This window comes from Zootoca vivipara, chromosome 3 (assembly GCF_965207765.1).
Source record: "Zootoca vivipara chromosome 3, rZooViv2.hap1.1, whole genome shotgun sequence".
NCBI classification, from domain to species: Eukaryota; Metazoa; Chordata; class Lepidosauria; order Squamata; family Lacertidae; genus Zootoca; species Zootoca vivipara.
In genome coordinates this window covers 76620160-76633228 of record NC_142586.1, presented here as the reverse complement: position 1 = coordinate 76633228, position 13069 = coordinate 76620160, and the positions used below count along the sequence as shown (strand labels likewise).

General features: G+C 39.8%; 1 protein-coding gene across 10 annotated transcripts in view; it reads left to right on the top strand.

Moving 5' to 3' along the window:
- CEP170 (centrosomal protein 170) overlaps positions 1-13069 on the top strand; it is a 70697-nt gene that overhangs the window by 41256 nt on the left and 16372 nt on the right. For 7 of the 10 annotated variants that reach the window (XM_088666481.1, XM_088666480.1, XM_060272879.2 and 4 more), the window contains exons 10-12: positions 2653-2802; positions 9575-9704; positions 10139-11986. In XM_088666481.1, coding sequence (XP_088522607.1) covers positions 2653-2802; positions 9575-9704; positions 10139-11986 — 2128 coding nt within the window. The remainder of the gene's footprint in view (positions 1-2652; positions 2803-9574; positions 9705-10138; positions 11987-13069) is intronic. The other 3 variants (XM_060272876.2, XM_060272875.2, XM_060272874.2) reach the window with 1 other exon arrangement.

The following is a 13069-nucleotide window of genomic DNA, read 5'->3' as shown; positions in this document are numbered from 1 at the left end:
TCAAATTGATCTTCAGTGAAGCTGACTGGAATAAAAGAAGATTGTTTGCTCAGGGCACTGTAGTATGTATGTATGCCCTTCACCATACGGTCCCAAGGCAAGTAACAACAATAGACTATACAATTATAAAAACAGAGAGTAGATAATTTGTGTTTACTTTTAACATATTCAGGAATTTCCCCCAAAATAGTCTTTAATAACACGTACCCTTTTGCTGTTTCTTAAATGTTTAATGTCACTTGTCTGTTGACAAAAAAATTATTTCAGTATGTTAAATATCACTTTAAAATGGTGGCCAGGATCCAAATATAACAAGTTTCATGAATCCAAGGGCAGGGATATAAATTTGTTTTTCTCAGAGAGCCTCATAGCATCTGGTGAGCTTCTTCTGAAACCTATAAGATCTAAAAGCAGTCTGTAATATTGGGGGTGGGGTAGGGAGTTGGCTGTCAAGAAAGTAAAACACTGTTACACAACCATCAAAAGAAAATCCACTGGGATACCCAAGCTGCTTGTACTGGCTTAAGCAGCAATTGGAAGCCCACACCATAGTGTTAATTTTCCTTCTTATCATATTTAGACATGTTGATGTGCTGGTTTCTTTTCAGAGGCAAAACAGATTGAAAATAACATTTTCATTGTTACTGCAGGTTTGTCAAACATTTGTGTGAAAAGGTTGAGTAGTATATATCCCATGCATTTTAATTTTTAACATCGTCATGAAAGAGCGCTTCTCCCTCTACTTTTCTGCTGAAGACTCGAGATCAGTCAAGGAGGCCCTTTATGTTGTGCCATCAACAGAGAATGCCAGGAGTACTAGGAATCATAATATGGCCTCCTCAGTTCACCTTCCTCTCCTTCCTGCATGCACTACCCTAATCTGCTCTGGATAACCCCTCTGCCCTGCAGAGCAAATTTTGAGATTGTGTAAAAGGGGAAAGGCAGGCGACTGTGAAGTCCCACTGCATGAGTGGAAATTTCTTCCGCTCGTGCATGGACAGCAATGGATACAGCCTGAAATCCTTATTTAAGAAATCATTGAATCCATTATAACAAAGGTTATTTTGTTACTTGTACTTCATTCTGTAGAAAGTATTGGGGTGGTGGCTCTAGCCTCTTGGGCTTGCTGATTGGAAGGTTGGCGGTTCGAATCGCTGTGATGGGGCGAGCTCCCGTTGCTCTATCCCAGCTCCTGCCAACTAGCAATTCGAAAGCATGCCAGTGCAAGTAGATAAATAGGTACTGCTGTGGCTGGAAGGTAAACAGCATTTCCGTGCAGTCTGGCACTCACCGCAGTCCTCCATACGCCAGTAGCGGTTTGGTCATGCTGGCCACATGACCTGGAAAAACTGTCTGGTGGCTCTGGAAATACCTTGAAGGGGGAAATAAAATGTAGGAGGGGCATTCTCCTATCTGGTGGTAAATAAGCAGAGAGATGAAGTCTGCTTAAGTGAAAGAAGAACATCAACAAGAAGGAATGAGTTAATGGAGACAATTGAGCCTTACTCAGACATGGATTCAACACAAGGTGGGGGGGGGTCATGTTGCATGCTCCTTCCAGCATCACATGCTGTAGCTGCACACCTCAGGGGCAGGAAGCATGACCCTAGTTTGTCATGTATGTGTATCTTCTATGCATGGATAGCACATGAATAGAGCTTCAAAGGTAAGTGGAATCTGGAAACAAATGCAGTGGAGTAGAGGTAGTTGGTACAAGGAAGCTGGTCCTGTGACAGAAACACAGAAATAGGTAAATGGTATACTCAGCTGATGTAAGCTCCTTTGTATATCAGTCAGCAGAAAAGAGGAGAGAAGAGGATGGGAACTTTATTAATAAGTACAAAGTACAGTTAATATAATAATATATGTGGTATTAGTTGAAGGCTGTGTTAAGGAGTAATGTTTGCCTACTGTGGGTGCTGATGGCACACTTTGGTTTCTGCAATAGAATTAAAGAACTTAAGTATTTTAACATCTTTCCTCATAGTGCAGAAGGAATCTGCAGCTGTCTTCAGCATCACCTCATACTCGCTTTACTAGTAAGACTGATGTCCCCTTCTTGCCAGTTACCATTGATTTTTGCATAATTGTTTTCTCTTGATGGTAGCTTCCTTGCTGTGGGCTGTTTTTGCCTGCTGCATTCAGGCATGCACACACTTAACCACGTTTTAAGGGAACACAAGTAAATTGATATGTAACTGTGCACAATGAGGAGATATCTCAAGACTTGACTACATTTTTCTTAAACCAATGAGATATTTATAATCCACATGATATTAGCAAATAATGCATAAACATAGCTTTATATACAAATTAAAAGCTTGGAAAAAATCCTCAAAGAGTATTTTGAAGTTATTTTATTTTTACAGTTAGGTCATCCCTCTTCTTTTTATATTTGTCTAACATTAGAAAAATAAGAGTAGTTAACTTACTCGAACCTTCCCTAGAACTGGAACATATCAGTTCTGCTTGCAAAACTCGATTTTTAATAGCAAATTGTTGGCAAGATTTACACTTTACAACAAACTATTCAAGTTTCTGTTCTTTTTTTAACTGGCTAACTGATTTGTTAGAGGACCACCCATACATTCAAATTTAATTTAATTGGGAAGGCTTTCAGTTAATGTGTGTGATTATTTGTTTTATTTTCAGGTTTTTGGAGTGGATGACAGCCAGGATTATAATAGGCCTATTATCAACGAGAGCCAGAAAGATTTAGTAAAAGATTGGGCTATTAATTCTGCTACAGTAGTGCTGGAAGAAAAAAGACCACTGAGTACAACTGGATTTCTTGACACAGAGGTAGAATTCAACTTTTGATGGGTCATCTTCTTTTTTACCAACAAAGGAGAGGACCTTAATATAGTCAGTATTAAGTAGCTAGCAAGCAAAGCTTCCTTAGAGAATATGAACTAATTTTTAAATTATTGTATCTCTGATTTCTTTGTTAGAGCTTATATCTCTTCTCTGCAAAACCATGGCCACTTGCGACCTTTGTGCATACTACATAGCATGCTCTTCTGTGCTGCATTTCATTTATGTATGCCACTGTGCAGATATGGCACAAGCAACTAAGGAAAAAATAAATAAAGGAGTTGCTGCATTGTCAGCTATAGTATATATGAGTGTTGGTCAAGAAAAGTTCTGAAATTTGCCATTATGCAAGGAAAAGGACATGTAAATTGTGAGTGCAGATGGAAGGGCGTTGATCTTTCCGGATGGAAAGTTCATGGATCCCTGCTTTTGCAAAGGCATTGCCATTGTGCCCAGGAATCAGCATAGTATTTAAGTTTATAATAAACCTCTGTGTCAACTTTTGATAGTTTCTAGTAATATTTTAGAGGTTCACAAAGGAGGACAGTATTGAATTTTAAAAAGCCAAAACTTTCTTACACCAAAAAGACTCCTGCAACCATAGATTGAACTACAGAGAGCAGCAAATGCAATAAGCATCTGTATGTTTCAACTGAACATGAAGGGGAAAGGGTGATAAAAACATCTAAGATAAAATGTGTAACTGTTAACCTGAGTTTGCTATGCATAATGACATCGTTCCATAAGCTTAAATATGGGAAGAAATTACACTACTCTTCTACTAATCCTTATTTTTGCCTTTCTTATATACAGGTTTTTTTTTGTCACCTGGAGCTGAATTTCATTCTAATACTTTCTTTTCCAGAACTGTTGTAAAGCAGCATCTGTTCTGTTTCTTTGGCTGTTTATGCTTTATGCATTTAAAGTACATCTCCACCTCCCCCAAAAAGAGAATCCTGGGAACTGTAGTGCTGTGAGAAATAAACGACAGATCCAATGATTCTTGAGGGGGGATGTGCTTTAAATGTGAGTATGCAACCTTAATATCCATATTCAATGTTATATGATTTATATAAGATGATATATTGTATAAGATTTATATTGAAAACTCCAAGCAGTATCTTAATATTTTGTTTTTTCTTTTTAAAAAAACATAGTTATAAAAACAAAATAAAGAAATCCTTCCAGTAGCACCTTAGAGACCAACTAAGTTTGTCATAGGTATGAGCTTTCTTGTGCATGCACCCTTCTTCAGATATACTGAAACAGAAGTCACCAGACCCTTATGTATAGTCAGAGGGTGGGGAGGGGTATTACTCAGAAGGGTGGTGGGAATGGGTGATTGGCTGATAGGATTGGTAAACCTGTTGATGACTGTTAACGACTGCAATTGGTCTTGCAGGAAAAAGCAAGGGCTGAGGTGCTAAAGAAAGCTTGATCATGTATAATGAGATAAGAATCCAGTGTCCTTATTCAGACCAGGTCTCTCCATGGTTTTAAGCTTGGTAATGAGTTGCAATTCAGCAACTTCTCTTTCCAGTCTGTACTATACTGTTAAGTGGGCAATCTCAATGTCTAGTAGAAAAAGTCTGATCATGCCACTGTTTCCAAATCACATTTTGACCCGCATGGTGTTTTACTAAAATCTATTTTCAAGAACACCGTGAACACCATTATATAAAGTTATCTCATTGTTATAAAATGGAAAAAGTGAAACTAAGCAAATGTTATACTGCAAGTCTCTAAACATCCAACTTTGCATTCTGAAGCAAAAGTATATTTTATGCTCTTTGGCTGACTGAGCTGCAAGACTCAGCTCAGAAGGCTTTTATTCCCGGCTGGTGGACCGGACCAAAGATTTCTGCACTCCAATCTGCACCCAGGCTCTGCCCCTGTGCCTGCCCCTCATTGGGCTGTTCAAATTGGCATAGGTGGGCTATCCCAACATTCATAGCGTCCTGCCAAGGCAGGACCCAATGGCTGGCCAGTACTAAGAGGCTTTTCACTCCCCAGGGGGAAAAGGGGAAGCCATGATGGGCCACAACTGCTGCCCACCCCGGAGCTGAGTAAGCGGTCATTTTATACAGAACAACCCATTTTCTGTGAGTTTTAGTTGAAATGTGGGTGTTAGAGAAAACTAAAGGAACTGTGATGGAGGTGATGGCCTGAGAAGTTGATATACTATCTATATTACATTGACTCTAAGGCAGGCAACTTTCTCACAAATATGTCACGAAAGGAGGCTAAGAAAAATTCATATTTTGATTATGAATAGTAAAATTTATGCAGCATTGTCAAGATTAGAACATAGCAGATGCCACATGCATTTGCCCATGACAAGTATTACTATTCAGGAACTGTTTCCTCTGAGTCAAGCCTTGAAAGAGACTTTCTATAATTATTTGGGCTTGTTTCATTGTTTCTGAACCCTTAATATTTGGACATCCTGTTTTCAACATTCCAGAATTTATCAGTGCAACAAGGAAAAGCTACAAGCTTTTGGTGTTGAAATGAAAGCTGGAGTTACTGGGAATGCTCTAAAGGTAGTTTAAGACCCATGTGCAGCTCATGGGCAATATATTGATCACCCCTGAAACTTTCACCATTTTGCCCTAGCAAATAAAATTACCTGAATATTTTACCATTCCTCAATTTTGCCTCCAGAGACAAGCTATTCCACTTGAGGTATTACTTAAAAGTACCATTGTTTTGAATACCAAATAAAAACATGTCTTGAGGTTTTCTCAGTAGGGTTTTGAAAGAATGTTCCTGTCTTGTAGAATCTGTAGCAAGTGACGCCATAACATACCCATAGCAACCAATGCTTACATATTCCATATGTCCTATAATTTGAATACTACCAACAATTGAGAGAGCTTTAGGTGAGGCTCCTGGAAGAACTTCAGAAGGTGAATAAGGGAAATCATGTGTGGAATTAAACTACTGAGAAGTTAAAGTGTTTTATTTTATTGCTGACATTGTCTAACGGTATGTTGTAACAGTTAATCCTTTCTTGATGGTTTTTTATTAAGCTTCCTTTGCATTAAGATACTGAGAAATCTCAGACTATTACTCTTTCTCTCCCCCCCCCCTTTTAATATTTCAAAGGTGCAAAAATATTTTGCAGGATTATCCTTTCAATGAATTATTTTATATTTTAAAAACATCTGTCTTATTGTTTAATCATTTATTTCTGTCATTTCCCTTTTATTTTGAGAACTGTATAATGAAAAACATGGCTTATAAGGGTGGGGATATAAATGTGGAATAAGCAGCCATGGGAACAAACAAGGATAGAATCCAAAATCCAATTAGTTTATCATTCTTAAACTCCTTACCTTGGAGTAGTCCCGTTGAGGCTGGTGGGAATATTTTTTTTTTCCAAAGGAGACTATATTGGAAAGTATTCCTATAATATAAAATAAGGAGATGTTACAGAATCTCACATCTCCGTGTCTGTGACAATACTCATTTTATGGTGATGTAGTTACTTCGGTATAGGAAATAAGTGCACTGAAATTTGGAGCAGTTTTATTTAGAAATTAATATATTGGAGACTGCTTATACATACAGCAGTGCCACAGAATTTAACAATACAAATTGTTGTGCTGGCTATGATCACATGAAGGAACTAATCTGGTGAATTGGTAGTTACCTGGTTAAACACAGTCACGGTTGAGCTTTGACCACCCTTTTTTTTAGTTACCAGAAATGCAGGGGCTTTGAATTCATCCATATTTTCTTCCCATATGAATGCACGCAAGTCAATTTTATGACAATTATGTATCTATTAGCTGGCCCTGAGAATGTTACCTACAATCAACCTGCTATGTTTGTTTACTTGTGAAAGATTTGTATACTATCCTTAAGTGTTATTTCTAGGGTGGTTTACTGAAGTTGAATAAAATACAAGGTTCAGATAACAGTATATTAAGGCAACAGTGTAAGCAAAGGACTGAATAATTGACAGATTTGCCTAGCACCAAAATTATGGTAATATTTGTCTCTGGAGAAGGGAGTCCAAGGAACCAAGTATCACAATCCTGAAGAACCTCTCTCTCTAGTTGCCTTTCATGTTCACAGATTGGTTGACAGATGAATAAGAGTTTGTTCAGGTAGCTGGATCTCAAGCCACATAGAACTTCAAAAGCCAACGCCAGATCTTTGAATTGGGTTCAGAAACACAAAGAAACCTTAACAAAAAAACAAACTATTTTTTTAAAAAATAAGAAGTGAACTGGCAGCCAGTGAAGTTGTGGTATGTTCAAAATAACTAGCGACAGTCAGTAACCTAGAAGCTGTATTCTGCACCAGGGAAATTTTCCAAATAGTTTTCAAAGGCAGACCATAACAAAACATTAGTCAGTTCTAGACATTACCAGGGGCAGGATAACCTTTTTCTGTCGTGCAGGGTCTAATCTGCTAAAGAGGCTGCCCGGGCCTGCAGTGACAAAGATGAATTTGAGACCATCCACAGACTAATCCATAGGATAGTACAGATTCATAAAGTTTGAGAAAATTCTTTTAAACTCTTTCCCCTGAACCATGAATATTGTTGTATAAAAGCCAAGTATTTGTCATCCTTAGGCCAAGCTTGGCACTCGCAGTTGATAATGGAGTAATTTTCTTCCGGTGCAAAGAGCAGATTCAGATTGAGACTACAGGGAAGGAAAGGGTTAAGAATCTCTTTCCCCTGGCTGCTGCAATCCTGATAAATATCAACCACCCACCAGCAGCTGCTGTTTGTGTCTGAAGTTTAGTTTGGGCCTTTATCTCCACACATCAGCCTACCACAGAGGGTTGTAGCATAATCATTTCCCACACAGTTGCTCAGCACTTTGAAGCCAACCCATTCCTATAATTACTGATTTTGCTTCAGTCCATATCTTACATGTGAATAATGTTTTAAAGGGATTTATAGTGAGTGGTGTGCAGATGCATCAGTGAAGAGACGGGGTTCTGCATTCCTGAGGGAGAAAATGTAATACATGGAAGAGCAGGAAATACAAAAGTCCTTTTATGTGAATTAATGTTTTGTACACATGTTTTACAATCTTCAAAGAACTAAAGCAGCTTCTGCTGTAATTTGATGGCACAGCAGAGCCTAAGTAGGCTCTTTGACAGCCACCTACTGGACAAGGATCTTACTGCAGCTTCAGAGTCCTTCAGAGTCTCAAAGCCTCAAAAAAACAAAACAAAACCAGTACCTGCAAAGACCAGCCTAAATTTGACCCACTTCTCCTCTCCTCACCATTTGAAATATCTTTCACGGAGTCAACTGATATTGAGCTTATGGAGCTTAATTATAAGAATTAAAAATAATCTCCCTCTCCATGCTATGCTAAATACAGTCTTGCAGTACATGACCTGTGATCTTGACTGCAGGCCAAACACTGCAAAGTTTGGCCTTGTGCCAGATTTTCCCATGTGGTGCTCTAGGACAGTGTTTCCCAACCAGTGTGCCTCCAGATGTTTTGGGACTACAACTCCCATCATCCCTAGCTAGCAAGACCAGTGGTCAGGAATGATGGGAGTTGTAGTCCCAAAACATCTGGAGGCACACTGGTTGGGAAACACTGCTCTAGGAGGCTTGGTTTGGTCAAAACTGAGTATACACTTCCAGAGTTAGCACTAAATACATTATTTCTAGCAAATGAACCACCATAGCCACTAGAGGACCGTGGAAATTTGTGTCCTGGGCTTTTTATACTCATCTACCCCTGTACTATCTGAAACCAAAGGGGGCAGGTGTGAAATACATTGGAATTATTTTATGCTTTCCTACCCCACTATTATCAAATCCCAACCTGTAGGGTACTATGTTGGGTGGTTATATATGTTCCACGTGTTATACTTGTAGCCTCTGAATAATGGTGTTCCAGAGCTAATGTCTGTGTAATATAGCCTTAATCAACAGCAAAGTCAGAAGTACATGCTAAACTTGCATAAAAGAGGGCTAATATACCAGCATTGTTAGATAGATGCCCCTGTGCACTGGCTATGTTTGGATTATCAAATTGGCCGCAGCTGAGAGGTGGATATGCATCCTGCAGCCAGTTTGCTACTTCTTTCATGCAAGCAAGGTGACAAGCCGGAAAGCTGCCATTAACTATTAAGTTCAAACTAGGAAAATGTGGTTGATGCCTTCTAAGCAAGCCAGAATATGAAGCTCTGGTAATTGGCTTGTTTCAGAAGCAGTCGGCTATACAATAATACCTCGGGTTACGAACGCGATCCGTTCCGGATCGCAGTTCGTAACCCGAATAGTTCGTAAACAACCGAACGCGACGCGAAGTGCCATTTTGCGCGTGCGCGTGCCGCGAAAACACTTCCGGGGGTGTGCAGTTCGTAACCCGAACTGTTCGCAAACCGAGGTGTTCGTAACCCGAGGTACGACTGTAGTTCTGCAGTGCAGTTGTAATGGACAGCTATGGTAAATTGCAGCTTCCTGATTTGTTTTCCCCATTCATGTAGGGAGGATCAAAGCAGCTACATGTATAGGTGTATAAAACTTATTTATACGTCTGTTTGTTAAGCCAAGATATGACTGCCCACTGCCAATTTCTAACCACAAGTTCACTACTAGATGACACTCCTTCCTAATTAGTCTTGCAGTCAAGGCATCAGTCAATGTATGGTAATGACTGAAACATGATTTCACTGAATCTGAGTGTGTGCATGTTCTGAATGTTTTTCCTCTTTTTTTCTTTAAAATGACTAAATCAATGTAAGCATGATTTGTGTTGAAATCTGTTATTAGGAAAGCACTGGCATATCTGGAAGCAAGCGCTGGGTGTCGCAGTGGGCTAGTCTGGCTGCTAATCACACAAAACATGAAGAAAGTGAAGTACGGATGGAATCATTTGCTCCTGCTCCTCCTCTAGAAAATGGTACTAGACAGATTTCTCTTTTATAGCAACTACTAGCAGCACATTTTATCGTGCTCAGTTGTTAATCTTCTCATAACCACTTAAGCAATAGTGTTTGTTTAAAAAAAGCATGTGCTTTGTAAGAATTTTGATGCCTTGTGATGCGAAAGAAAAACAAAAAGAGTAAATGAGGCTCCCTCTAAATTTTAATTGAAATCATCTGTGATATTTGTAGAATTTCAGGGTGGCATTCAGTGTTGCATCTGCACAAGCATTGAAGCTTGCCAGATGGAACGATCCCCCTGTGTGCTGTTGTAGCGGTAAGCCTTATTACACAAGTGGAAGTCCTTGCCCAGGGCTTCCGCTGACATGGCTTGTCAGGTGAATCCCACACAAGTGCTTTTACTTAACATGTTTTCCCTCTCCCCATTTCCCTACGTTTTACTTGGTTTTAGATACAGACATCAGTGAATCTGGCTTGTCAGCTAGAAGTGCTGCCTCCGCTACCTCTTTGACCAGCCAAGGAGACAGAAAGAGGCGAACGCTTCCACAGTTGCCGAAGGAGGAAAATGCCACAGAAGGACAAAGAACAAAGGTTACAACCCACCAGCGATCGGAGATAGGTGAAAAACAAGACACTGAACTTCAAGAGAAAGAAACTCCGACTCATACACAGAAAGAAATAGGGCAAATTAGTGACAGGAGCGTGACTAAAGCAAGCAGGGCAATGAATGGCCTGTCTCCTAAAACAGACAAGGCGCTTCTTCACTCCAACAGTTGCTTTTCTTCTGACAAAGAGAAAAGTGAAAATGGCAGAGAAACATCGGTGGTAAAACAAGCTTTGGCTAAAATTAAGCAGCAGGAACAAAAGGAGGCAACACATTGGACCCCCACTAAATTATCTTCTTCCAAAACACCAAACCAAGCTGAAAGAAGTAGAGACGAGCCGCCTGCTTCTCATAAAGCAGACAATAAAGAGAAAGCATCAGGGCGTGGTTCTGGCAAAGCAGAAAGTAAAGTGGTGCAAAGTGACGGGAAAAGAAGGAAAGCGGAAGAGGCAACAAGATGTCCAACTCCAAAAGGGTTTAGTGGGGATAAAAAAGAATCATCAAAGCCATTGGTGAGACAAGGCAGCTTTACCATAGATAAACCAAGCACAAATATACCTATAGAATTAATCCCACACATTAATAAAGAGACAGGAACTACGCCATCATTTTCTTTAACATCCACTAGTAGAATAAGTGAGAAAAGTGATTCAGTGGAAACAGATTCTAGTCTAGATACAACACTTATCTTAAAGGACACTGAAGCTGTAATGGCTTTTCTTGAAGCGAAGCTGCGTGAAGAGAACAAAACCGATGAAGGACCTGAAACTCCCAGCTATAATAGAGATAATTCCATTTCGCCTGAATCAGATGTGGATACAGCTAGTACAATTAGTCTTGTTACTGGAGACAGTGAAAGAAAACAATCTCAGAAACGGAAAAGCTTTAGTACGCTGTACAAAGATAGATGTTCCACTGGTTCACCTTCAAAGGATGCTTTAAAGTCATCTTCTACAAGTGCTAGAGACAAAATTGAGAAGAAAACAAAAAGCCGCTCTTCAGATGCTGGCTCGAGAGGTGATGCACGCAAGGTTGTGCAGAGCAGTGGAAGAATAAGGCAGCCTTCTGTAGATTTAACAGATGACGACCAAACTTCCAGCGTACCTCATTCTGCCATTTCTGATATCTTATCTTCTGACCAGGAAACATGTTCTGGCAAATCGCATGGAAGGACATCTTTTACCTCAGCAGACGAACATTTACATTCCAAAACAGAAAGTATCAAGTCAGCCAAGTTGAGGACCTCTCCAGCATCAGCTGGGCAGTCCAGTAAATCAATCACTCTCCCAAGGCCTCGCCCCACAAGGACTTCTCTCTTACGTAGAGCGCGACTTGGTGAAGTGTCAGATAGCGAACTGGCGGATGCGGATAAAGCATCCGTTGCTTCTGAGGTGTCTACTACAAGTTCTACTTCCAAACCCCCATCAGGAAGGAGAAATGTCTCAAGAATTGACCTGCTTGCTCAGCCACGGAGAACTAGACTTGGTTCTTTATCAGCACGTAGTGACTCTGAAGCAACAATGTCTAGAAGCACGACATCATCTCGTACTCCAGAAGCCATAATTAGAAGTGGCATTAGGATAACACCGCCAGCAGACAGCACTAAACTTTCTCCTAGAATGAGAGCGAACAGCATTTCTCGCCTTTCGGACTCCAAATCCAAATCTCTGTCATCAGCTCATAATTCTCCAGCAGGTATGAGAGTTTTTCAACCTTAATTCAATAATTTATCCTGTCAGCACTTTCACTTTTCAGTTGATAGGGACATACATGGAGCATTTTTAATAATAAAATGTAGCTTTAAAGTTGCTGAATCTAATGAAAAATGGTAAGGGATTGGCTGAATCTCCTTCACTGCTAAATGGCTGATTTATTCATGTCATTCAGCTTTTTAACCAAATTAATGGGGTTTTTTTGCTATAAAACTGGAACATGTGAAGACTAATAATGTTTGGGATGTCAGAATTATTTTTCAGATCTAGTGCTTGTAGTATGTAGCATTTTGAACTTGGATTTGGATTATGAGAGGCCAGTGCTTATTATCTATCGCTTCACACTTGGCTTTGGTTCTCCAGTTGACTGAGAATTACTACCTAATTTCATAATGGGCCCCTGAAAAGGCATGTTAACCTAGTCATTAGTTTGGTATAGTGCATGAGGAAAAAACTGAAATGCAGCAATCTACGCATGGATTATCTTCATGTATAACTAGTTTTTGTCTGCCTCTATCTGGGGGTTATATTATTTGCATATCCATCACCTTGTGAAACATTCAGGCCAAGATCTTAATGGCCATGCACGCACTAGGAGTTCCCAGGGCGTTTCTTTCATCGTAGTCATTCAGCTATACCTAAAAGCCATGCCCAAGGGATTGGGAAAACCTCCAGAGTAGCATCTGGCATAGTATGAGCAGCTCCAGCCAGATAGAAAAAAATACTGTGTGTACACAAGGCTATATGAATCATGGTTACAGGATAGAAGGCCTATTAGCTATTTTTGAGAATGATACACAACTAGGTAAAAAGCATTTGTAGATACTATTTCATTCTATTGGAGACATTAGGACTGCTGCAACTGTCATTTTAAACTATTTGTAAATCATGGTTTGGGTTTTTGAGACTGCAGCAAACTTTTGGCACAAGCATCATAAAATGTTCACTTTGGGACCTCTGCCCCCACCCCCACAACATTCCAGTGCAGATTTTGAGAGAGAGAGAGAAAGGAAGAGCCACAGGTGTCTGCTAACACCATGTTGGGTGGCACCCATTTTTAAGCATG